The sequence below is a fragment of the Saccostrea cucullata genome, unplaced genomic scaffold, assembly GCF_032062105.1.
Source record: "Saccostrea cucullata isolate Sc308-1 unplaced genomic scaffold, CSIRO_AGI_Scuc_v1 ctg429, whole genome shotgun sequence".
In the NCBI taxonomy this organism is placed as follows: Eukaryota; Metazoa; Mollusca; class Bivalvia; order Ostreida; family Ostreidae; genus Saccostrea; species Saccostrea cuccullata.
The window spans coordinates 319,741-346,852 of NW_026929220.1; the positions used below are offsets into that span (position 1 = coordinate 319,741).

A 27,112-nucleotide genomic window follows, 5' to 3' on the forward strand; every position below is an offset into this window, starting at 1 on the left:
TTCTGTCACATATATTTAATAACATATTAACAATCTTAATGACATAGATCAGTTATCAAGTTATACTGTAATTTTTAAGTCCACGGATTAATAGAACTGTTTAACACATAAGTATGGGATTTTCTGCAATATGTACAAGTATGTAGTACACGTTATATTATAATATAGGCCTAAGATTAAAATGTGCACTAAAGTATTATGATTGTATTTTATTACACTGGTAATATATTTCACTTTATCTGTTATATTTATTTGTAGCTTAAAAAGGCTATTTAAAAAATGCTGCATAATGGAATGCTTTAATGCAAGAAGGAAATGTCTTGATATCTTGAGATTATACTGTATAATTGGATGTTTCACAAATAACTGTTAAATAAATAGTAATTATTTCTGTTTCAAAAAAATCATAATTTTCAAAATAATTATCATAAACTATTTTTTTGATGCATATAAATCTGATATTAGTCTAACGAATATAACATTACCTTAATACACAGTTTGCTGAAAATCTATTTCAGTCTATAACATTATGTATGGCTAAAATCAAATTATTTCCAAAAATCCTAATTGTTAAACAGTTAAAATATTTGTACATATATTGCACATGTTGGTTTAAGAATCAATACAGAAAAAAAAATCACATTCTTTAGTCACAAAAGATGGTAAATAAAAATTATAATAAACAAACATTTTATCATATATATATTACCTAGAAAGTTCATATTAGCAGATAAAAATTGTGAAATACAAATATTTCATTGATATATGTTACCTAGAAGGTTCATATTAGCAGGTAAAAAAAATTATGATGTACAAATATTTCATTGATTTAGGTTACTTAGTAAAGATCTTATAAGGAGGTAAATATTATGATATAAATATTTTATCGATATATGTTACCTAGTAGTAAATACTTAAAGGCACCAGCTTGAGAATGTAGAATATTCGTTAAAATTTTTAAAAAATATGAAATCTGATTAATATATTCCATGCTGGAGAGAGAGAGAGAGAGAGAGAGAAAAGGAATAATCTTTACACTATTGTTATGATTTTTTTTTTCCACCAAAATTTCAACAAAAAAACCTAGGCACAAATTAAAATTTTAATTCCTTATCTACAGTTAAGAAAAAAAAAATGATGTGTTATCCAATTTAATTCATAAAATAATGCATGCATTGTATTTTCATTTAATATAGGTTAGGGGTCCTATTTTCCCAAGGGGATTCATTTATGTCAAGAAATTTTGTACTGACAGATTGCAAAGAAATTGTGATACTATATTTATGACCACGTGAAATAAGATTTACAGTATTGTTCATATGTAGAATTACTATCCGCTTTTCTGTACAACCCTATAACTTTATACAATTTTCAGATCCCTTCATCAGCATATTACTTGTAACTTCAACATGATTTTTTTTCCTAGTCTCCGAATATCTTATCCGATTAATGGTGGACTTTCTAATATCTCGTGACTAGAATCAAAACACCTACATATGGCAATATACATTTCCCAAATAAACCGAAGACAGTAAAATAATAACATAACAATACAAAACTGTTTGTCTGGAATGATCTGAACTAAAACATGTGTACCTCTAATGATTGGAATGGTTTTTAATTTTTAACATAAAATGCTTTGAATTTTTTTAATTGTTAATGACAACGATTTCCAAACAATGGTTTTAAAACAGCTTTGTTCAAGTATATATGAAAGGTTTAATCTGCAGAGAAACAATTTTTTAAAATAGATATTTACTATCACATTTACACAACCTTCAAAGTCAATGCATACTAGACTTCTGTAGTTCTTTATCAAAAGTTTGGATAAAAAAAAACATCTATGTAAAAAAGTCATTAAACAAGCTTTTAAATAAAAATTCTAGTATATAGGTCTTAAAACAATCCTATATTTTACTATAATAATGATTATAAATTTTGTTAATGCACAACCCAGATATGGTAAAATAAAAACAAGTTTTAAAAAATTAAATTATTAAAAATTAACAACCCAAAAGTGCAAACTTCCACTGTTTACAATAAAATGAACCAGTCAAAATGTGCAACTGTGTATATGGTAAAAAAAGTTTAAAATTTCCACCAAAAAAATGTTGTAAAAACCTTATTCCTGCTTAACAAAACTAAAAAAATGTTTAATATTAATTCTGCTAATGGTGTGCCAGAAAACAATGTGTTAAAATAACTTGCTCATAAGTGTTTTCAACAGAAAACTTGTGTTAAAATTAAACTATAAATATTTGCAAGTCTAAACAATGAAACATGCAACTATTTACATAAAATGATGGGGTACAATATTGATACAAAAAAAAAAAAAACACTAAAGCACTTGCAAATACCATCAGCTTCTAACAATTGACAACACATGTGTATTACACCTGATGGTTGACAAAACATACCAAAAAAAAATATTAACAATCTCCATGATATTTTCTTCATGATATGAAAATCGTCTTCCTTTTCTTTTTGATACTTGATTATATAGAGAGAGGGACATTTCTTCAATGTCTTAATTTTTCCCCTCCAAATGAGAGAGCTATTTCCCTTCACACATGATTCTGAGTAAAATATCCTAAAAATCTTATTTTTTGTTGATAGAAAATGTAAAATGATATATGTAAAGCATAAAAAGGAAAAATGCTCAAATACAAATGAAAGTAAAGCCGATTCATAATGCTATATGCAAAGAAAGCTTGAAATGCCCTTAGTGAGTCAAAAGCGTGTTACATGAAAAAGAAAATTTACAACAGGTAAAAACAAAATGAGAGAAATAAAAAAAAACATTATGATCAATATGTGTTTTACTGTTAAAACTAATTTTGTTCAATTGAAAAAACAAAAATTCCATTATATGAAATAGATCGCTCAAAAGATCAACTTTCAGTTGTTGTTCTCAAAAAATTATCAGCCATAAAGATACATGTAATACAGTAATCTATGAACTAATGATTCTGAAAATACAATGGAATGATGAGATAGAAAAAAATAAATTCCTTAAATGACAGGACATTTCTATTACAACCTTTTCTTATTGTCTTTGAACAACTCAATTAGTCTACAATAAATAACTTTGCAACAACAATAAAAAAGGTTAAATTTCCGTGATGATGCTGATTTTCTCGACTTTGTGAGGCTTTTCGGGAGCAGTCACATGCCAAGGTGAAAGTTCATCACTTCCATTCACTGCAGACCTGTTATGTGTAGAATCCGACTTATTCCGGTTGGATGCAGTTCTGTTGGTTGCCTTGGGGACAGGCAGACTAGTTGAAGAAGATTTGTTTTTTGACCCTTTTGTGGCAGCTGGATTGGAATCCTGGAAAAAAGTTCAATTTATGTTATTATTGGTAATCCAAATATATATCATAAAAAGCACTTTCACTGCCAAATTTTTTTTTCCAATATAAATTCTCAATATTGGAGAAAAAAAAAACATCTCTCCCCTTTGTAAATTAAAGAAAATCTTGGAAATTTTTGCACAATTATTTTAAACTAGAAAAAAGTATTTGGCAGACTAATTTCAATTTTAAGGGCATGAGAAGCAAATATCAAATTGAAAACCAGTCCTATAATTCAAATAGATCAAAGTTTTGTTTAAACAACTGAATAACATAATTAAAAATATTCATGATTATTGAACAAAATTACTAATCAGTGAATACCTTCTCGCAGATTTAATTCTAAAAACAAAAAATTCATTTACCCGGCCATTATCAATTGCTATGTAAATTCTCTCAATCTTTACCTAGCTGCCTTTTTTTTTGGTCATTGCATATTTATAAATTCTATGTAAATATTTGTATATGATTAGTTTTTTTATATGGTACTACATGTACATTGTACATCCTCAAAAATTAATATTGAGTATTTTTTTTTTAAATCTCTTTCCCATTACCTGAGAGAGAGAAAAAGAAAAACATGCATTTCTCCCTTGCATCAATCAGTAAATAATTATCTATGTATCTTTGGAAAACCAAGTCCAACTAATAAGATACATTTTTACATTATATAGAACTGTTTTTAGCATGTTAATGAGGTACATGTAATATGGAATCCATAGAGAAAAAAATATTCTTTAAATTCACTGAATACATTTTCTATACTTTACCAATTTAAAATATTTCAGTAATGACAACAGGTCTACACCGCTAAAATTAAAAAGTAAACTGAAAGTGTTTGCACAATAATAAAAAATTAAAGTGCATTGTGATATTGCAGTTATAAAAAGTGCCAAACAACAAACACACCTCAATAAACACATTTTTAATAAACCCTGAAACCTGTGAAAATCAAAAATTCTTGAGAATTTTTTTTTCAAGAAAAATAAATAGCAGTGGTTGTAAATGTTAATCAACATCCATCCATCACATCAAATTAATCTAACTACAATTAATTCTACATAAAGCATGCCCTACTAAACTACACTAATTTCTACTTTACAATATTGCAATATCCTTACCACCTTTCAATGACGGCTTCAATTTTTTTTTCTTTATCAACAAATGAAGAGCATTATTCTCTGCAGAACTTTTGTAAACACTTGAATATGATGTTATCTGACTTGAATTATAGTAATCCAAATCAATGAGCTCAGTTCAAAATATGTATCTTGTCCCAATAAAAAAAAAATACTACTGCATACAGGGAAATTTTTGTCCTTGTTTTATTTTTGCCCTACCCTCATTTGGGAGAATTTAAAATGGGGCGAATTCAAACAATACAGTATAATTTCTCAAACAAAACTATGACTGGGCGAATTTAAAACGGGGTGAAATTGTTTGCAAGTGTGAAAGGGCGAAAATTACACAGGGGCAAAAATAACCCTGTATTCAGTATTCTAAATGAAAACACTGGCTTCTGGCAAATTTAGTTTGAATTTTTGATTGGATTAACCTTTATTTCATTCAACTTTTAAAAAAAACATTTCGCCATCACTGAAAGGTACAGGCCTGCAGAGATTCACAAAGAGCAAGAGAAAAAAAAATACAAAGACTTACAACAGAGGACACGGGATTTTGATGGTGTTGGTGGTGGTGGTCCTTTTTGGAGGGCAGTGGGATTCCTGACCCTGTGGTGCTTCCACCGCCGGTGGACACTGGCAGGGCAGAGGTGGATCTTAGGACAGGGATAGAGGAAGAGGTTGGGGAGGGAATGTTGGACCCACCCCCCTGGAGAACTGAGGCAGACTGGGTTGCGGGTTTTCTGCTGGAGGGAGTGGGGATGTTGCTGCCTGGGCGCGGAATGTTAGAGGGTTTAGTGGCCTCCATGTTGGTGACTTTCCCTTGGGATTCCATATTTTTTGTGTTTTTCTTGGAGGCTTCAGAATTTTCCTCCACATTTTCCACTTTACTTGAAGCTGTGGAATTTGTGGAAGGAGGTGTCTCAGACTCCATTGATTTTTGCTTCACAAATGGATTGATAGGAGAGGGGGCAATTTCTCTATCAGGTGACTTCAAAAACGGATTGGTGGATCTAGCCACTTTATTTTCATCACGGGTGGAGTTATAGGGATTTGGGATTCTGCTTTTGGGTCTGGGTGCCGGTTTGGGTCTCTCCGCAGTGCTGCAATTTGATGAACTCTCTTGTAGTTCGCCACTACTTTCCTCAACAATCACAGAATCCGCTTCAGGAATGGAGTCGGGGTTGGGAGTTGTTCTGGGAATGACCTTAGGAGGGGGGATGCGACTGGGCGGTGCAGCGGTGTTGAAGCGTGGGATTTTAGAAGCATTGGCGGGGGGAGATTTAGGCGACTGGGGGTGAGACAATTCTTCCTGTGGCTGTGAGCTGGGGGAGGGTGGCTTGGTCTCCACAGGTGAGGCACAGGTGGAACCCTCAGAGCTCTGTGTGGCAAAAAGAAGCAAAGATTCTAATAGCTTAATCCACATGGTAAAATAGAGAAATGAAACTTGGGGGGTGTGATTCTAAGAAATCAAATATGTATATGAATTAGTTTTACCAGCTTCAAGAACACAATTTTAAGCAAACAAAAATTACTGTGTTGTTCCTGTCTGGTTTTGCAAACTTTCTGACTTTACAAATTTATTTGACTTCCTTTTCTCTCCTTTTTTTTAAATTTGAGACTCTTGAAATATTCCTTCTGTTGGATTTATATTTAAATTTCTGTCTGGTTTGCTTCTTTCTACCTTGTTTTTACTGTTTAATTTACAAAGGCTATATGTCTAAAGATCATTTGTAAGAAATACACATGTGCATGTACTTAAAGAAGAGCTTTATAATTATAATTATCCTCTCTATGTTATATTGAATTTAGTAATACAACAGAATTTTTTTAAGTATTTGGTATTTACGAGATAGAATTTCATATAATGTTCATACATGTATAATGATACATACAGTCAAGGGACATAATTATTCGCCACTTCCGCCTAAATCGCGTCACGTTTTCTCGCATGTTCCGTAAAGTAGGGCTGAGCGCTATTTTTAGACAAAAGATTTTCCCATTCTATTTTTATCTTTGTGTTGTAATACTGAAATTGATGACGTGTACACAATATTTTTGTCGTCTGCTATATTGTTTGTCGAAAAATATATCTGAAAACAACATGGGTCGCAAGGGGAAAGAATTAGATATGTCCGTCAGAAATATGGTTGTAGAAGCATATAAAAACAACAGAAATACATCAGAATTGGCGAGGATATTAGGAATCCCTAGGTCAACAATACGTAGTATTGTTAAAAAGTTTGATGAAACGGGACAGGTAGAAAATCGACGAGGAAGAGGGAGGAAGAAAGTGTTTACCGACAGAGACAAAAACAAACTTTCACGTGTAGTTAAAGAAAACAGACGAAGAACTTACGAGGACATTACAGGTATAATAAATGAGGAAAACGATCATAGATTTTGTACAAGGACTATAAAAAGAAAAATTCACGAGCTTGGGTACAAACGAAGGGTTGCCAAGAAAAAAGTCGCTATTCGTGAGGCCAACAAAAAAGCTCGCTGTAAATGGTGCAAGGAGAGGAGAAATTGGACTGTTGATCGTGAGTGGAATAAATGGGTGTTTAGTGATGAAAGCCAGATAGTAATTGGAAAAAATAAGAAAGTTTATATCTGGAGAAAAGACGAGGAAAAGTACAGTGCGCAGCTTGTGTGTCCGCCATCTCGACGACAGCTGAGTATCATGATCTGGGGTTGTGTTTGTATAAAAGGAATGGGAACTTTAACTAGTGTAGAAGGTAACATAAATGCAAGAAAATATATTGAAATATTAGACAACAACCTTTGGCCCGTTTTAGCCAGACATTTTCCAGATAACGCATATGTATTTATGGACGACAATGCTCCCGTTCATAGAGCTAATTTAGTAAAAGAATACATCGCCAATAACAATATAATTACAACATCATGGCCTGCCCAGTCCCCTGATCTAAATATCATCGAGAACATTTGGTTAAAATTGAAAAGAACACTGGAAACCCGTGCCGAATTCATTAACACAAAAGATCAGCTGATGGCGGAAATTCGGACTGCCTGGGAAAATATTCCAACATCCGACATCGAGGCCCTGTATAAGACAATTCCCGGTAGACTAAATGAAGTATTAAAGATGAAAGGCAATTTAACAAAGTATTGAGGTAAGATGGGCATTTATTAATTTTTAAACAGCTCCTAAATATCAAGGTGCGCTTTGTAAAATTTCGGCGGCCATTTTGAAGTGGCGAATAATTATGTCCCTTGACTGTATGTTTTTAATTGTAAGAGTTTGGGTTATTTCAGCATGCAACTGAAGAATTTTTTACAATATGTGCACTGTACATTCAGTACAAAAAGCACTTGTACATTTTTTCATGCAAGAAATGACTTAAAAGAAAAGTTTTTTATATGTATCTTGTTATTCTAAATATTTCTATTTTCACCATTAGTAAAAAGAAGTTTTTTTTTTCTCCAATCATTTAAGAGTTGAAAAAGACAGCTCTACATTAGAAAATGGCAGATGGAGAAAATCTAAGTTGTACAATGATCTTACTGCATGTCCTATTCCTTAAAATTAAATTTCAAGGACCCTATAAAGTGAACAGCATATCTTAAGAGCACTGGTCTCTAAAGGTTCAATTACAGTTAACAGGGCATCTACTGGGGATAATTGTGTTACCTAAATTAATGATGTGTTCTCTCTACATACCCTAAGATCAACAAGACTTGAAATTTGTGTCTTTTCAAAAAACAGGTTTGAAATTTATTGTAAATCAAATATATCCTAAATTTAAGGCAGCTAAAAAAATTGTATAAATTGAAGTCATTTGAAGAAATTTGAAATAAATCAAAAATAATTTGTTACAAAGTTTAGATTTCTAACAGCAAGATTATCACTTTGTGTCAGTTTCCCGATCCATTGAAGCATGAAAATTAAGTAAAAGCAAGAAACATTTAGGAGAAGAAAATAAAATTCTGCACAACCAGTTCTGAAGCGCAACTAAAGTCAAAAATCACAACCCAAGAACATTAGAAGAATTTTCTCTGAGAAATGACAAACGGTGGGTGCCCTGCTTACCTGGGTAGGGGAATGAACTCTGGGAGGGGCGGTGTTTACGTCGAAGACCTCATTGTCCAACTGATGGGTGAGGGAGGGTCTGTCAGTTCTATGTACAATCAAAAATTGAAAAATTTATTATTAGTTATAAAGCCTCATCTTTCATTTACTGTAAGTCGTTTCAACTCCACGGTGTTAAAATTTCACGATATCTCAAAAAGTACCAATTGTGATGGTTTTAATTTCATGCTACAGAAATTAATTCAAATTTTTGTATATGTATAAGCATTTAAACATTTTTAAAAACTAATAATAGCATTCGCGATGGGTTTAATTTCACGAAAAAATGATAAATCGCGAACATAGCAAAATTTAAACCATCGTGATTATTTGCCGATCTACAGTATGTTAATGTATTTTGCATGCTTTATTCACTAAGCTTCTTTTGTTGATCTTTACTCAAACAAACATATATCATGGCTTACCCTTTGTAACTTGAGGAAGAGCTTGTCTTAGAAAATTGTCTTCTTCTTGGACTGTCAAGAAAAGTGGACCAAATAAATATAGACTGTAATTTTCTATGTTATTACATTATTTTAATGTGCACAAAGCATAGACAGGTGTGAGACAAGCACATGGTATGTGTTCTATGAATATCTATCAATATCTATCAATGCATGCTGCAAAAATTCTCTAGTTGTACACATATTCTGAGTAAAGTTAATAAAATAAATTTTAAAATTCCAAATATTTGTTGCTATATTGTAAGAGTAAAAAAAGGTTTATTTCAATGCAGGAAAAAAATTCATTGCAGGTACACAAAGTACAAGTATATGAAAATTAAATTATTTACATGATTTTAGGAGGTGAAATCCTTCTCGTAACAGTGACTGCTAATGCTAAATTCAATTATCATTATTTTCATTTTTTTTTTTTTTAGAAAATTAAAAAAATAAAGTGCACTCTCTAGATTTTTTAACTGTTTAAAATTGGCAAAGAATTTTCTTTGATTTTTATGTACATCTCATATACCTGTATCTTTTGTTAAAAAGTCGGAATTAAAATTTTCCTAAACATAACTAGGCCATGAAAACATTGCATATTTATTTTCAGAAACATCAAAAGATGTACCAAGCAAAACAATCATCTGACTTTACCAGGCACTTTAGATAAAACACAACAAAAAAAAGCACGAGCTTCAAACAAAAAGTGCTTCACAAACAAAATGTACCTGTGAGGGGCATCTACAATATCAATAGGGGGAATGTCAACTTTAAGCTTCGCTTTCTCTTTGTCAATATCATCGCCTTCTTCTTCGGAATGTTCATCCTCACTGCTGCTCTCAGTACTGTAAGCAAGGGTGTGTAAACCAAGTTAGGTAGTGACAGAGAGAGAGTGTGTGTGTGTGACACTGGCACTGGTAAAACTAGCTGACTATAATGGCAACACAAAGCTAAGGACAAGCAAAAACACACATGGCACTGCTTACTGAGTATCTTAATTATGATTTTAAAAATAAAATGTTAATATTTTCTCTACTGTTTACACATGAGATCAGAAATTTTTGCCAGAGTTAATTTTTCTTGTTTTCCTTGGTTAAAAAGACCCCTGATACAGAATTTATGTCCTCTGTGTAATAATTTAATGTTCATTTCTTCAGCCCAAAGTCAAATCCCCCATGAACCAGTATTTTTCCCCTCCAACCAAAAAAAAATGAACCCTCTGAAAATAAATGACTTTATGGTAGACTTGATTAAAATTTCCACTTCTCTTTCTTTCAAGTTGCAACAAAATAAAATTTTATTAATAATTAGCATTTATAATTGTCCATTTATACAGTTTGCTACTACATGCATTTTTTGTTTCTGGTTATCCATTTATATAAACAAGGAGGAAGCTCAACATTCAGACATTCAACAAATCAGATACGGGACAGAGGGAACGTGCAGAATTTCATCACAGAACATCAAAATGATCAATGACGACAAAAATCTCATAATTGTAAAAAAAAAAAACAACAGAAATAATAAATGTCATATGCTGAATGATATTCTGAAGTTGACAAATGTTTAATCTTTTTCATCACACCATAATTTTTTTTATCAAATAGTATCAGTCATATTCTTTTGGGAAAACATATGTGAAAATGTGAAAATTTTTCTTAATTTGAATAAATTAATTATATCTTTTTTATAAACATCTTACTTTCATATACCCGTACTGTATTTTTGCAGCATTTTGTGAATGTTCTGATACTTGTTTAATTTTTTAAAAATTGTTTTTCTTATAAGGGGGGGGGGGGGGGGGGGTCTTGAATAAAAGTTGCTGCCCTTTTGGGAAGGGGTGATGTTTGATAAGGTTTTGTTTTTCATTTGCAAAGAAGGGGTGGGGGTTGGGGGTAAGTCTCCTCTATAAATTCTGTCTCATCACTCACCTCCTGCTGTCGCTCTCAACAAAACTCTCATCTTTTACATTGACTTCATCCACCACTGGTGCTACAATAATAGAATCATATCTAAATCAGTCATATAGTTACATATCTCAATTATATTCAGATGTTTCATTCAAATTTATACTGATCTTTTTATTGGCATCAAAATCTTAACTTTTGAAAAATATGGCTTATTTTCATGTATGCAGTACCTGCATAAGTATTTTCAAACTAAGAAAGTGTTTTTAAAGTTTTGAAATGAAAGACAGTAGCCAAAAAAAAAAATTTCCCTCAAGTGTTATTTTTTTAGAAGTGTACAAAAAAAAGTTCAAAATGTTCAGATAAATATTATGAGATTTAAGCAAAAAAGAGTTCAAGTTAATTTTATGAAAATTCAAATTTAAACAAAAAGGTTTTCAGATACATGTAGATATTATAAGACCTAAATGTATATGCCGGAGAACAGAAAACAGATTAAGTAAATACATATTATAAACTCTTAAATATGACACCTTTCTTCAATTCTTCCTCCATTTTGGCTTTGAAGATGTTACACTTCATCTGGTCGGGAGGAATGGTGGCGGCTCCCCCAGCAAACTTCACCTGGTTGTTCTTAAAGCTGTTAACGTTGGGTTTGGGGCGGGGTGGTACCGTATTGTGTTTTGGCGCCGACTCGTCAAGACCCTTTATTCTGGCCTGAGCTATCTCTGAAGCTTCTAAAGAGGAGGAGAAAAACAAAGTGACCATTACAAAAGCAACTTCATTTTCAGAGAGAGAGATTTTCATCAACATTTCCAATTATCTAAGTTAGAGGTGTGTTTATATATGAATAAAATGCATACATCTTGAATAAAAAATGTATTTATCTTTCTAACTTTCACAGCCTAATTTTACATGAACTTGCTTTAATGCTTTAAAATTTGCTGGCTATATGTTTTTAAAGAAAGGAATATTTTCAAGCTTAAGCAAAACAACAGGTAATGTTGGAATATAACACTGAACTTCTGGAAGTTTCATTCATGCAAAAAACACAAATATTTAAAATCAGAAAAATTTTAAAACAATCTGAAAACAAAAATTGAAATATACTGCAAGGGCACATCTCCCATCCCACCCCCCTCTCTTTAGCCCCCTTAATTCCCCAATTACTAATGTATTTTAGCCTTACATAGTGAAAGATAAAGTGGACAAGAAAAAGTAACAGAAAACAGTCAGGTGGATTATGAAAAAAGCCAAGACCATAAAATGCCCCGTCAAAAGACGGTCGTTTAATCAAAAAAAAAACTGCGTGAATAATGAGGGGGGTGTCACAACCATGCAGGGGAAGAAACTCTATTAACTTACCTCCATGTGCTAGCAGAATGCAAGAGTAAGAAGTTTTATCAATAATGAGAAGAACTGAAGACTGGATAGAGGCTCAAGGAAATGTATGGACATGCTATTCAAGGTTTTGTTTGACTATCACATTTTACAGAAATTTTCAAATTATTAAGAAATTTAAGGGAAGCATAGTATGTAAATATATCAAACATGCAAGTGCATGAAAATGAAAATGAATTTCAGACGTTTTTTGTTGAAAATTCAAATTGGACATCTACTGATAAATGTTATATTAAAGTAAGGAGTATCTGGACAGTTCATGACATTATTTCCTATCTTGCTTGTAACAGGAGTTTTGATTGGTTAGCAAATCGGGCATAAATTTCAGTACACCCTACTCTGAGTGGGAGGTAAATAACATGACATCAAAATGCACTGTAGGACGTAGAAAAGCTTATCGATAGCTTGAAACACAATTGAATGGACTTGTTCATGAAAAATTATTTCGTTTGGGTACAAAGGTAATAAATAAATAAAGAGAGTAATTGACAAAGTGTTATAAAGCCTGATTTAAGTGGTTGAAGAGATAGAGTACCTCTTATATAGTTTACTTATTATGTAAACATAGTTCTTACTGACCTCTGAGGCTGATTTCTGGTTCTGGGGGAGGAGGGGGGAGTGGTGCCCGTGCTTTGGAGGATCCAGCTGCTTTAGGGGACAGAGGTGGATCCACTGTGGCGGAGGCTTTCTTTTCATTCTCTGTTTTAATTAGGGCATCCAATCGATCCATAGCACCTGCTTAATACAGAGCATAATATTCATTTATTAGCAAAAAAGAAAACTTTAACAGCCAAATTTACTCCTCCCTTACAAATCAATCGTGTTCATAATGCCATGCTTTGTACAAAGGAAGTCAAAAGTCTTTATTTTAAAAAATCTGAAGGTTATTTTAATTTAGATCCATACACCTTAGTGGAAAAATTGTGTCTCAATAAAATCAAACAATTATACAATTATTTATTTTTCACTTTTTTCATTATTCAGTAGATATTAATCTTAAACTATGCATGATAAGTCTCTATTACAATCTGAGAGATTCAAAAACAATGGTACCTGTAGCAGAGGGGGACACTGCTCCGTTGATCTGTGGAGATTTGGGGGGTGGAGTCACGGGGGTGGCCTCTGGGGTAGTGGGGGACTGAGGGGGAACTTTGTTAGTCTCCACCTGAACCCTCCGCCTGTAGAATGATAACATACTTATACAATAGTTCAGTTTTAAAATCAAAGTATCGTTAAATTACTGGAAAAATGTCAATAGGTATATTTTGGTTTACTTCTTTCTCCTTCAAGTTTTCTTGTACTATATCTTAAAGGTAAAATAATTAACCAAATTATTTCATGGCACACTTGATTTATTTTAAAAAACATAAAAATTATTTGAAAATACTTTAAGTTTCAGACTTTTATTTTTTCTGCCTGTAGTTAAAACTCTTTTTTTTCAAAAAAAATTTTTACACTGAACTGGGCTTAAAACTCCTGAATCGGTAAAAATATTTTATTAAATATGAGGAAAAAAGCCAGTTTGGGAGTCTCTCCTCTCATTACCTTTCTTTTTCCGCCTCTCTTCTCCTCTTTCGTTCTGCCTCCCGTTTCATGGCCTCTTCCCGCTCTCGTTTCTCAAAAGTAGGTCGCCTCGAGTATCTCTGGCTTCCTTTCCTCTCGAACTTCACACTCCGTCGAGCACGGCTTACAGAGGCTGTCTGATATTCTGTCCTCCCACTGAAAGGAAGTATATTAATGTGATTAAGAAAAATCCATCACACATCATTTGATATTAAACGGTGCATCAATCATACAATTCCCATGAGGTGCCTAGCTTTACACTTTATCAAGTTTATTTGAGCATGGAAAACATCTTTCCAAAAGAAAAACATACGAAATTTTACAATGAGGACAGACCGAGAGATAACAGATAAAACTTGAATTATGAAAGCTTGTTTTAAAACTGTAAAATCACATATTTTTGTGGGTTAAAATTCAAACAGTTTGTTTTGTTTTTTTCAAGGGAGATTTGATTATAATTATGTAACCAAGTTTTTATACACTTCATCAAATACTTGACTTTATATAGGTTTCTTCATACCACAAAAGCACAAAAAAATATACCCTCCCTACAAAATTTTGTGATCTCATAGCAATACTTCTACAAATTCTTTCAAAAAATGTTACAAGTATGGCAATTCAGAAACAGAGTTATCTCCATTAAACTTTATCTCTCATCTTTTACCTGTATCTAAATCTTGATCCCATTCTAAGGAAGTTAAAATTTGTGATTTCATAGTAATACTTATACAAAATCTTGCAAAACATGTTACAAGTACAGCAATTCAGAATCTGAGTTATCTCTCTGAAATTGCACCTCTCCCAATTTTTTTACCTGTATCTAAACCTTGATCCCATTCTGAAGAAGTTCTGCCTGGCGTTTGGTCCCTTGACGGGCCCCTTAAGTCTGAAGAAGGCGTGATGCTCTATCGCACACTTCCACAGGTGTTTGGCTACCTTCTCGCTGTGCAGGCGGAAGACGAACGTGTGTTCTTGTTCCCGCCCCTCGTCGTCGTCTTCCACGACCACCAGTTTAAGCTTCTTTCCGTGGAAATCCAACTTTGTCATCTTAGGCCTGTGGAGATTGACAAAACTCCCAAGTTTTATAATATTCAAGAGTATTTATAAGGGGAAAATTGAGAAAAATTATATATTTTGCAATTTTTTTAAGTATTCAATTTACATACAATTTATTAATGTAGTATATGTCTAGTATCTATCTCACTTTTACCAAAATAAAAATATGATTTTAAATCTTTATAAATTGATTCTAAGAATTTCAAGAACTAAAACAAGGTATATTTTAGTTTAACGCATCAAAAAAAAAATTTCTGTTTCACTTTCGATTTGCTTGTATGATTGAGTAACAATGTACAATAAACTATAAAATGTATTTGCTATTTAAGTTCCACATCAGTAATACCAAAAGAAAAGTCCAATTTTCTGTTGACTCTCAAACACCAGGATTCCCGTGGGAGTAAGTCCTAACTTGTACTCCTGTCCGTCTCGACCCTGGAAAGAAAATACATGTACATTTCAAATTGAGTTATCTTATTATCACTACGTTCAAATAAAAATAAAATGTTTTTAAAAATGTTTCAACATGTGTATAATATTTGTATTCTTCACATAAACTACATCAGTGAAATAATTTTCTTTGAAAAAATTATTTTTCAATAAATAATGAGCATTGTCGTCATTATTATATTGTCATTTCTCTGTTTAAATCAACACAGATATAAATCTCCTGATAAACTGTATATACAGTGAAAACTGTTTAATCCAACACCCATGCAATCCGACATCCTGTCTATTCCGACAAAGAATTTGTCTCCCAGTGCATGTTAGATAAAACATGTTTCACTGTATATCCTTCTTCAACACTCACCATGACAGTATGCATGTCCACCCCGTACATCTCTAGAAACTTGGCCTTCATTAAAAAGTTCATTTCTGATTGGGCTGGTGTCTGGCCCCTGAAATGGTGCAATGTCTGATTAGATTTTTGACACAGTCAACAGTTTGATAAACTGATTTTGAATTATGATACAGTAAAAGTATTTTATAAGCAAGTAACTGAGACTTGGAATTCGGCTTCCTTATAATCTTGATTTATCATATTATCAGAGCTGCCAACATTCTGAAATGACAAATAGTAAGGCATGGTCTAGGGACCACCTAGGCCCTCTGCCGCTGAAGATGTTTTGTAAATGAACATGCAATCTGAGGCATGTTTCTATTTTGTTTACTTTAAAACATTGACATGAATGTGATCGGCCTTCTAAAACCGAAACGTTGATACAAGCAAGCGTTGTAAGAATTATGAATACGAGGGGTTATCAAAAAGTTCATGGACTGAGGCTATAAAATTAATACTATGGTGTATGAGCTTACAAAATTTATAAGGAGCATAAAGCAACAAAATATAAAGAAATTTTGAAAATTTTAGCTTGATACGTTCATTATTCCCCAAATTATTATAAAATAAAGACGACATTATATGATCACCCGGCGCCGTCGCCGTTTAGTTTCATGACGTCCGACAACGTCATTATTTTTCAATGTCCACTTATTCTACTTCGTATACTTATTTTGATGAGATTCTCTAGAGCTAAGTAATCATTAATGACTTCAACCCGTCTTGTTTTTATGACTTAACAATGTCATGAACAGCAGCTCTCAGTGCATATATTATCACAAATTTACACTGGGAACATCCTCGCTTGATTGTGTCAGCATAAGTTCAATATAGCTATAAAACACATGATCAACTTCAAAGTAGATTTTGAATACTACAAATCGACATTAACTTTGCATCCCTTTTCTCTCTGAATCTATTTTGGCAATAAAAAACAAGTAATCTGGATGCAATTCTATTCTCCGTAGCCAGTTTAAAAATTTCCTAGGTGTATACCAGTTTTTCAAGGGGCAAAACTTTATAGAATGTTGGAAAATGAAACCCCTCACCCTTTTTGACGTCAAGTTCAAGGCAATATTTGTTTGGATACTCCATGTAAAATTTAAAATAAAATTTCATAGAACTTCCAGAATGAGGTAAAAATTTCATATTTTATGGAGCAAAAGTGTTCCAACACATACCTGAATTAACGGAATTTTTGGATGCCAAATGTCCATATCAAAATAGTTTATCTTAGTTACACTTAGGTCGAAAAAAACGCCGTTTTCGAGGTTGCGCCGCCTGGACATACCTTTGCTTACAAAAACTTTACTAATTTATTTAAAAATAAAATTTATGATTTGTGATTTATTCCATAGATAGAAAAGATGAGGATAAATAAATGTTTTAAAATTCATTGATGTACCTAAAGCGGTTTTAATTTTATGGCGCTAGTCCACAAACTTTTTGATAGCCCCTTGTATATTATAATAGTAGAAAATATGTAGTCTGCCAGCTATGAAAATACGGGTATTATAAACTTTGAACGAAAAAAACTGCAATCGGAAGAATATAGAGAGAAATTGTAAGGTGTATTTTAGATGCTGATTTCGTACGCCTTACGCCAAAATCGTAAGGGTTGGCAGCTCTGTATTATGGAACGCATGGAAAAGTTTCAAAAAGTATTCAATAAAGGTTTCCTTATAATTAAGATTTCATTGTAAAAGATGTGATTTGTGATTATTTAACAACCAAATTTTGCATATATTCATCAAAGTAAAGCAAGCATGACATGCCTAAGATTTGATCTGACCAGGGTTCTGTTAAGATTATAGGATCAGTAGCTGATCAAATCCTGTGGCTTCCCATAATAACAGCAAATGTTGGATTTACCCATTTTTGTGCAGATTTCTGCTACAGACATAATCAATTCTTATTTTGGTACAGTACTTACGTTTTAGTTTTATATGCTTCAAATATGGCAAGTTCTAGTTCCTCTGTCTGATCGTGGACAAAGCGGAACTCTGACACGAGGCCCGGCGTGTGAACCTCTGGATCAAAGTCTCCCAGCTCAGCTACAAAATAATAGTACACATTAAATTACACGGTCCAAATCAAAACTGCAATGTATACTGTACATGTGGTAATTTTCAAAATGTAAATGCTGCTTGTATACAATTTCATAAAACCACTATAACACATTAATTTTTTCTTTCCTTCATATATTGAGACCTTTGAATATGTTAAAGCTTTTTCCAAGTCCTGTTGAGTTTGAGATAATGAGGTTTAAATGTAGTTTGTTTTGACTCACATTGTAGAGATTCTGCAGCCAGTTCTATCAGCACGTCTTGTGGACATGGTAACCGTCCTGAGTAGATGTCATTCTTCACTTGGAGAAAGAACTGGTACCTTTCAAAAAAGAACAAATCATGATAGCAAACAATGTTAAGTATCTTTTGATTAGTGTCTAGCTTATTTTGTGAATTGGGATGGTCAGAGAGGTCAGCAATGGCTAACTTTCCCAAATTAGTTTTCCAGTAGGCTAGAAATCTTAAGATTGCATTGGTTCACAATGACAAATATTTATAATCCAGAGATTCTTGCAATAAATGACAGTTACATCGTAAATGCAATGCCTAAGTACTGCTTTCTCTACTCTGACAAGAAAGAAGCCAGTTAAATTCGCATTTGTAATAAAAAAAGTTTCTAGTAGAAGACACAGACCACCCTGACTCTATGCATTCTAGGGGAGACAGATTATTGTGATGCAGCTGCAATTAATGAAGCTGATTTTTTTTTATGCGGTCAAAAAAAGGCGGGTTAATTTACTGCATTCGGCAGATAACTGTGATGCAGCACAGAAGAAAGTGGGCTTTACCTGGTCAACTCTTCATGCAGGTTGTTAGGTTCTGAAGAGTAAAACTTCACCCGAAATCGAAAGGTGTATGGAGGACCAACTGCAAGAAATGGTAAAAATTATTATACATTCATCATTAGCAATGAAATTTTTACAATGTACAATACACAAGATGTGACTTAGCTTTTTTTGTGCAAAAGTAAATTTTTTTTTTAACTCAATCGATCCCAAAAAAGAAAACCTCTTGTGAGAAACTGGGTTTTCCTCAGGAATTTCCAAGGCTTGATTCATATCACAATCATATCACAATCATATGCATGAAGACAGATAGTGGGGACCCTTATGTTGGTTTGTTCCTTAATGTTACAGGGTTATCACTTACAGTGTATCAGAGAGTGAAAGTACTTGCATGTAAATGAAGTACACGTGTGCTAGTAAACACTCTGAATATTACTATTAAAAAAGGAATTACAGTCCATACAACTATGGAAGCATAAAGTTGTGATTAAAAGAGTGTTTGATTTTTAATTTTCATAAAATCCGATAATTTTACCTTGCGAAAGATATGTGAGAAAAAATTGCCATCATTCATTACATATCAAACATAACAAACAGCAAAATGGTTATTATAATTAATATTAATGTACTTACTTTTGACCTGCTTTTTGATCTTTTTAGTTGGGTCAAGCCATTGCCACAATTGAAGTTAATTGTATTGAGCTTTTAATTCAATTAACATGATTAAAATATTTATTAAACACATTTTGTCAATATGACAAGTTTATTGTGTTTAGACATGTTAGAGTAACAAAAAATTATCCCATAAAATAATCAGTGTTTGAATTTTCTTTTCTCTTTTTCAACTTTCACAAGTTTTGCATTGTACTGGACAGCAATTTTTATCCAACAGTTCTTGATCTTTTATTTGATACTACAGAAAAATCTCTTTAGTACAAACATGGATATTGCGATCTCCTGGATCCCCAGCTATATAAATTTTAAGAATTCCCATTATAGATAAAACGAATTACGGATAAAGCAAAGTAATTTCATAGGTCCCAGTGACTTCGTTATAACTGAGTTTTACTGTATTAGTATACATACAGAGACGCTGTGATGGTCTGTATACTGAAGTCCAAAATAGTCTTTCTCCACAAGGTCCAGGTGATAAAATACGTGTTCATACAGCTCATGGCCCTCCGCTTTCTTCTGCAATTATAAATTATTTGAATGTGTTATTGTGTTTGTTCATCAAAGAGGCTGATTAAGTCACTGAAATAACCGTGCTAAAAAGTGAAAACCCATGGGCATCATTCATGCAATTTCAGTGTCATGGAATATGCTTATGTTGCATATAAATTCTAGCTAAAAAAGCAATAATTATTAAATTTATAATCTATTGGGGAAAAAACTTTAACATGAAAACATGATGCTGGACAATTCAAGGGGTGGATGTTTCATTGTTTTGGTAAAGTGGCAGAGTTGTCCTGACATGTAAGAATTGAAATAGCAGGGTCCACACTAGAAAAGTAGAAGGGGTTCTTCCAGGGGATTAAGTCATTATAGGACTGTGTGGAAATTCCCCGACCCATGGGTCTTAGCAACAACCCCTGAGTGGGGGTGGGGTTCCACATTCAAAAAGAAAAAAATTAAATGTATATACTGGTATATATATTTCCATTTGTTTGATATTATTCAACTTCAAATATTTTTAACAATTAATCAGCACAATTATCTCCTCTAAATAAATACATTGAAAATTTTTATTCAGCCCTTCCCCTCCATCCCTCGATCCCAATAACCTGAGTGGCTTGATCATCTAACAGTTATAAAATATACTAACAATATCTAACAGTGTATTTGTAGCTATTTCAGATTTAATACCGATAGTATTACTTTTTACTTTACCCATCTCATCTGATTTAAAATGCTTGGCTAGACATACATGTATATCATTTATATGATACCTAAATCCAAACACACTTGTAACAAAACAGACAATTTATGTCAAAATAAACAGAGAAATCATTTCAGTTATGGCCCCCATGTCAACTTTCTGAGGTCAACTTTCATCTTTAAATGTCCAACATTTGATGTATGTACCTAGTATTTTAAAAATGTAAATTTCATTTTAAAATCAAAGTCAACAAACCCAAAAATTTAATGTTACCCATTTATCAAATTCAAATATCTCTTCAGGATATGAATGTAAAATCATCATCTGCCATACGAAATAAAGACATTTAACTAGCTTCACTATGATCGCCCTCGCAAACATCATAAATGAAACATGAAAAATATTTTTTCAATGTGTTAAAATTCTGCAAATGTTATCTTTTCTATCGGGTACACTTAGTGACATTTTGAAACAAGTATATGAAGTAGGTAGATTTTTTTTACTCTCAAAAAAAGGAAAGATCAGATAAGTGCGATACACATTTCTATTTGACAGATCGACAGCACTTCACATGAATTGAGATTTTGTTTTGAAAGAAAAATAGGGAACTGACTGAATATTCACGGTGTTAATCCAATTTAAAAGAAAAACATTTCTTCAAGGACATTCATGAGGGATTTTCTTGATTCCAAAGTCCCAATTCAGCATTCAATTTGCTAATAGTAATAATTCTGCAGAATGCCTTAGCATTAACGTTAACATTTATAAACCTGATAATTAAAATAATTTACTAATGTTTGAAATATACCTGGTATATTAAATAGGCAATATGTCACAAATACTAATTACAAATAATTAATTTGATGATTGCATTTATTTAACTCAAGGAATTGAAATCAGATTTAATCAGTGATAAAAAGGTGTTCCATATTTTAAATCTGTCTGCTCAGCTATTGACTTAAAAATTCTCCCTTAATTCAAAATTGTTGAGATTTTATACACTACAGGTGCCTTTTAATTTAATACAAAGCATGTAACCAGACAGGGTTTATAAGTGCATATGAAGTGATGCTGAAGGCATATTTTTAACAGTGTGGTGTCATATATCTCTTTACTTTAAAAGGTGTCATTAAGTACAAATTTCCTGTAACACAGAGGCAATCTGGACTAACACATAATTTTAACATGTTTAACGAGCAAAAAAAAAATAATTTTAAAAATGCCTCAACATGACATGAACAGACATTTTAAAAGCAAGTAGTGTTTGCAAAGGAATGTTGCACAAATATGTTTATACACATATTGTCAAATTTTAACACAATTTAAACAAAGCTGCTAATTCTCTTGAAAGATAAAAACCATAGATCATGAAGATGGAGTACTTATTTGAACAAAGATCTTTAATATCTGAGCAAAAACAGACAGCAACAGATGGCTATTAAAGCATTTGACTTTGTTGCAGTCAAATTATCAATATTTCCCTCAAATAAACTATTATGCATGTACATGCATATGACTTGTATTACATCAAAATACTCCTTTCTTCCTTGATGTTCTACTAGATGGATATCGATGAATTTCTTAACCATTATCATAATCATGCCAAAGTTTAAACCAGTTACCTTCTATAAAAGAAATGACCCCACCCACCCCGTCCCTTTCTACCAAAAAAGATCTGTTAGTTAACACATGGTTAATCAAAATTGAATGTTAGCCAAACACTGACAACAAGTCAACATTAAAATCTCTCTCTCATTCTCTCTCTCTCTCTCTCTCTCTCAATAATCCCCTACTTTAAAATCCATCTCAATAATCTGTGTTCTGGTTGACAGATCGAGATGTCACAAAACACAATGTAGGAACAAATCAGCTGATTTTATCTAAACATGCCTCTTATTCTCTCATTCCAAGATACAAATCGACTTTACAGCATTACATAGGTACACCTGACATATTCCTCTGTAATCTCAGGTTTCTTGTCAGGTTAAAACATTCTTCTTTTTCACCTATCAATGATGTTTTAAAATAGTTTATATTTTGTTTTGTTTTTTCCCTGTGTCATCTCAAACGAGTGAAAGATATACAGACAAGTGATTTTAAAGCATTTAGCTGAAAATTTTCACCCTAGATCTGCTGCTGATAATGCAGATGACATATCATTTAAATGAAATATGAAGATAGCCAACAGTAATTTCTCAAATATTCATTGAAGAAATACAAATTACCACACGACATGCAGACCACTGAAAAATATATTATAATATGTTACGGTAATAAAGATTTTGTGAGAGTCTCAAGAGAGTTACATTGTAGCTGTGCAGTGTGTAAAGTGCAGGCGGAGTTATGAAGAGATGAGATGGCTATACCCCTAATGTAACAGATGGAAGGATAAAAAGATGACACTCTCCCATGATTTTTCAAAAATACTAAATGTGTTATACTATACTTGTTATACTGTACTTTTATTTCAGTGACCCTAAAATGGGCTACAATTACTGTAGATCACTAAATTTTCGTGACACCTTATTTTCGCAAGATTATAGTCATTTACTTTTAATTAGCGAGACAAAATTTTCATGAATTGTGGGTATTGCTCTATTTTATCTTAAGGAATACTATTATACGCGAGAATTAAAATTTCGCTAGCACACTGTCTCGCACACTGTCTCGCGTAATTACGCGAAAATAAAGTTCTCGTGAATAAAAAATGATTTACAGTAGTTAATAATGTCTTACAGTACTGTGATATCATACAAAAGAGGCTGGGGGCAGAACTAATTATCTGATTAGCTCATTTAGACATGCAGGTTTAAGTGTTATGCAATGTCTGTAAGTATCATTTTCCTTTTTAAACAAGTGCTTAAAACCCACTTCATGTACTGCAAACTCAGAAGAACTGCCAAAGACTTGGACACAAGGATGAAGTGTATGAAGCATCAAGAAAACTATTATAAGATATGGTCACCCATCCCCTGACAATATCTTTTTCCTTGACAAAATCCAGGAAATTATTTTAATCTTTGAGCTTCTGAGTGAGCCTGATTAGAGAGCAAATTCCTTAGTAGTTAACTCTCAAGGTTGTCAAGTTAAAAAAGGTACACAGTTAATTCACCTGCTGATAATGGCATAACTGAAGTGTAAACACAACAAAGAAGATCTAACACACAGGGGCGAAAAATAGTATTACTTGTACAATGGCCATCTGTTTAAAAACAGCATGTAGGGTGAGAGAACAGATTATCATATCAGGTTACTAGGCCTTTCTTATAGTCAGTCATTACTTGTTGTAAATTGTGCCTGAGTTATACATACAAGAATGATACAAGTTTATAATGCCTCCTCATTTTTACAAACTAAGCTATAAACTGTTCAAATGCATGTACTTTTGGTGCATTTCTACCCATAACTGATAAATTGTCCATGTTGTCATATCCAACCACAAACCATAGGAGAATCTACTATTCTGAGTCAATGCATGTACTATTTTTCAATTATCCTTTCAATTTATGTTTTGTCATATATTTTTTGAATGGGTTTCCAATAATTTCATCCAGCCTGCAACATGTATTTTCATCAACATTAAAAATTACTTAAGGTTTAATTAAAATCATTCAATGAAAACTTAAGAATATCTTTTAATATTTTTATATTCTAGACTATTTTGATTTTGAATAATTCACTTCATGTAACCTGCAGAAAATAACATTTATTTTCTGCACACATGCATCCATCATGTCTATAGAGGAATGAAAATCAAACAGTTGAAATATATCATTAAATACTCATTAGCAATATTTATTTTATCAATTCTTGATCAGATTAAATGCCCGGGTGTTCCAGTTTAAATATTTTGAGCGCTTTCTTTGCCCAGCTGTTTTGTCATCAGACCTGCTGATCAGATTACCATTATGTGGTCACCCAAGTCATAAAAATCCAATTAAAGGCTTGTGGTCAGCTAGTGCAGAATAAGAAAATCTCATTAAAATATGTTTAAATGGGATTAACTCCAACCTTACAGCAATCAAAATTAAACTGTATAATTCTAGACTACTGTTTGAAAAATAAAATTTATGAAATCCAGAAAAAGAAGCTGCACCTATTTTTTTAAACATTTTTTTTTAAGAAAGGATTGATTATCATGATTACATAGAATGATACTTTGTCAATCAAAAGGGGGAGGGTTATTAACAATGTTAAATGCAAATTTACACTTACGCAAAAATATATGTGCACATATCATTGCATATTAGTGCATAATTTTATTCTCAATGGGCCTTATGTTAATTCACACCCACTTAAAATATTTCAGTATATATATAAGTAATGTTATCTTATCGTCTTTAAACCTTTCACTCTCTATCTTTCAATAAAATGAATGGGCCAAAAGACATGTATTTATAAACTGTATTATTAAATACTAAAATATTTAAAACTGCTGATGTAATCCTCCAAAACATGCATCCAGAAAGGTGACACCCCTCTTGTCCTACAACATCCCCCCAGATAGGTGAAGTACACAGTCAAAACATTGATTTACAGTACTACACTGTGTGACAATCTATATCCCTCAGGCTCACCTTGGGAATCAATAAAACCAATATCTGTAATCAATATCTATCACTGAACAGTTAAATCAGGTCACGGTCTGAATTTATAATGCTACCTTGGTACAACTTTTTTTTAAAACCTGATAGAATTGTTAAACTTTCTTTTTTATATATATCTACCTTTTGGCCATATGTAGGAATTCAAAGATTTAGTTTTACATTCATGTATCTTGATTTGCAGTGCTACTGTGGTTCAATATGTCACATTATTCACCAATGAATAAATTCATTCACAATGATGTTACACGTTTCACCACAAGGAGAATACCAAAAGCTTGGTATTTTTAGGCTCAATAGCAGAAAACCAAGCTTATTACTTTGGGTTTTTTTTAGCAAGATTAATTATATAATCATGGTAATAAATTGATTTTCATTTCTGGCACTTTGTTTACTACCAACTATAAGTTATTTATTAGTATGCTTTATGGTAACTGATCATTTTTTAGTACTAAGAATATTCTTTAAACATGTAAAAAATGAATAAAAATTTTCTACTGTTGAATGTATCAATCCCTTAAAAAAGGTTTTGCTTTCAAATGCCATAACTGGGATTACCCTTACACATAACAACATGATGAACATATAGATTGACAAAACCGTCAAAGCTTAGAAATACGGAATAAATTCAGAGTAAACAGTGTCTCTCTCCATTTTCTAAGATGAGCAGTTAATCTTCTTACTAAATGTATTGTTATGAATTTGCTGAGGTAAGTTCTACAATCCTGTAAAGATTACAATTCCATGAATGTGTAGTGTTGTTCAATGCCCTATAATTCCTTACTTAATGGATTTAAATGCAAGATCTCTCAATGTAATGTTGACACTGATATCTGATCATGTATATATTGATATAAATTTAACTTTCAGTAAAAGTTTTACTGATTAATGTGATTAAAAAATAAAGCTTAATGATATGTGCTTGACTTCTGAGCAAAAAAATGTAATACGCAATATACTTTAATGATGGTAAAAATGAAATATTGTGCTGTGTTCCGTGTTTCGTAACAATGCTATAATGCCATTTGTCATTAGTTTCTTTACACAAGTGCTTTGCATTCAGTGAAGAATACATACTACATTAAGGGCCGCACAATAGTATCTATTCCAGTAAATGGTAATTTTTTAACCAAAGATGTGGTAAATGTGTCTTAATCCATTTTCTCAGTATCGAAAAAGTGCTTAAGCAATACATTTGCTCAAATTCAAGATTATTTCCAGTTATATGTAGATGAATGACGAAGATGAACTCATTTGAAATAGACCTAATACACATGGTGTATTTCCATCTAGGCATCTACTGCACATTATGTAACACATTAAAATTGTGGGGTATTTTAATGGGTGTCAAAATAAATACTCATGATTTTCTTTAAACTGAAAATATATCAATTAGATTTTTATGCAAGTTATCCACTAGAGTCACCACACTCTGTTTATCAAATTCACAAGTGCATCAAGCAACCATCCTTATGTAAAGGTGTACACACAATTTACACACACACTTACGTGAATTTCTAGCGTGAAGTCGGTGCCATCCAGCAGCATGACTGTACACTGGACCGCATTCTTCTTCTTCACCGTGTGTCCACCGTGATCTATGTGGTCTGACTTTACCCCTCTCCCCGTACGTCGGCGACTGAGAAAGCGAAAGAATTTTGACATTTTCTTGGACGAATGTCGGTCGTCGTATCAGCTAAACATAATTTTACACACTCGCCATCATCAACTCATTTTCAATTCATGTTAAAATCCTTAATGTGCTCAGATAAAAGATAGATGTGACTCATTTGTCGCCTGGATTTATTGTTTTGCTGCGATCGTCTTCCTGTTAAAATTCCGATTCGCGGCGGAATCAATCGATCAATTTCGGAAACTTCCGGTTTGTGAAAAAACTCAAAATCTCTTCCACGGATAAAATTGGATGTATTTTTTTCACATCGGGATCGGGGTTTACATTGCACGTGTGGAAAATTATGCAATGTCAACATGCAAAG

At 32.5% G+C, this 27,112-nt stretch overlaps 1 protein-coding gene across 4 annotated transcripts; it reads right to left on the reverse strand.

The window, feature by feature from the left end:
• Positions 1 to 26,995, reverse strand: LOC134280161 (band 4.1-like protein 5). 4 transcript variants are annotated; one of them, XM_062762591.1, is made up of 20 exons: positions 26,625 to 26,993; positions 19,720 to 19,823; positions 19,266 to 19,309; positions 18,636 to 18,714; positions 18,069 to 18,166; positions 17,712 to 17,832; positions 15,749 to 15,836; positions 15,284 to 15,372; positions 14,708 to 14,935; positions 14,546 to 14,557; positions 13,864 to 14,037; positions 13,372 to 13,496; positions 12,898 to 13,053; positions 11,451 to 11,654; positions 10,942 to 11,002; positions 9,739 to 9,855; positions 8,993 to 9,043; positions 8,529 to 8,616; positions 5,013 to 5,855; positions 1 to 3,331 (listed from the first exon to the last, which is right to left on the reverse strand). In XM_062762591.1, the coding sequence occupies exons 1-20, from the start codon at positions 26,778 to 26,780 to the stop codon at positions 3,110 to 3,112; spliced, it is 3,060 nt and encodes a 1,019-aa protein (XP_062618575.1). In that variant the 5' UTR covers positions 26,781 to 26,993; the 3' UTR covers positions 1 to 3,109. The 4 variants fall into 4 exon arrangements, with proteins under 4 accessions (XP_062618575.1, XP_062618573.1, XP_062618576.1 ...); XM_062762589.1 differs by having other exon boundaries at positions 12,898 to 13,056; positions 26,625 to 26,992; XM_062762592.1 differs by lacking the exon at positions 5,013 to 5,855 and having other exon boundaries at positions 12,898 to 13,056; positions 26,625 to 26,995.
• Positions 26,996 to 27,112: the final 117 nt, after the last annotated feature.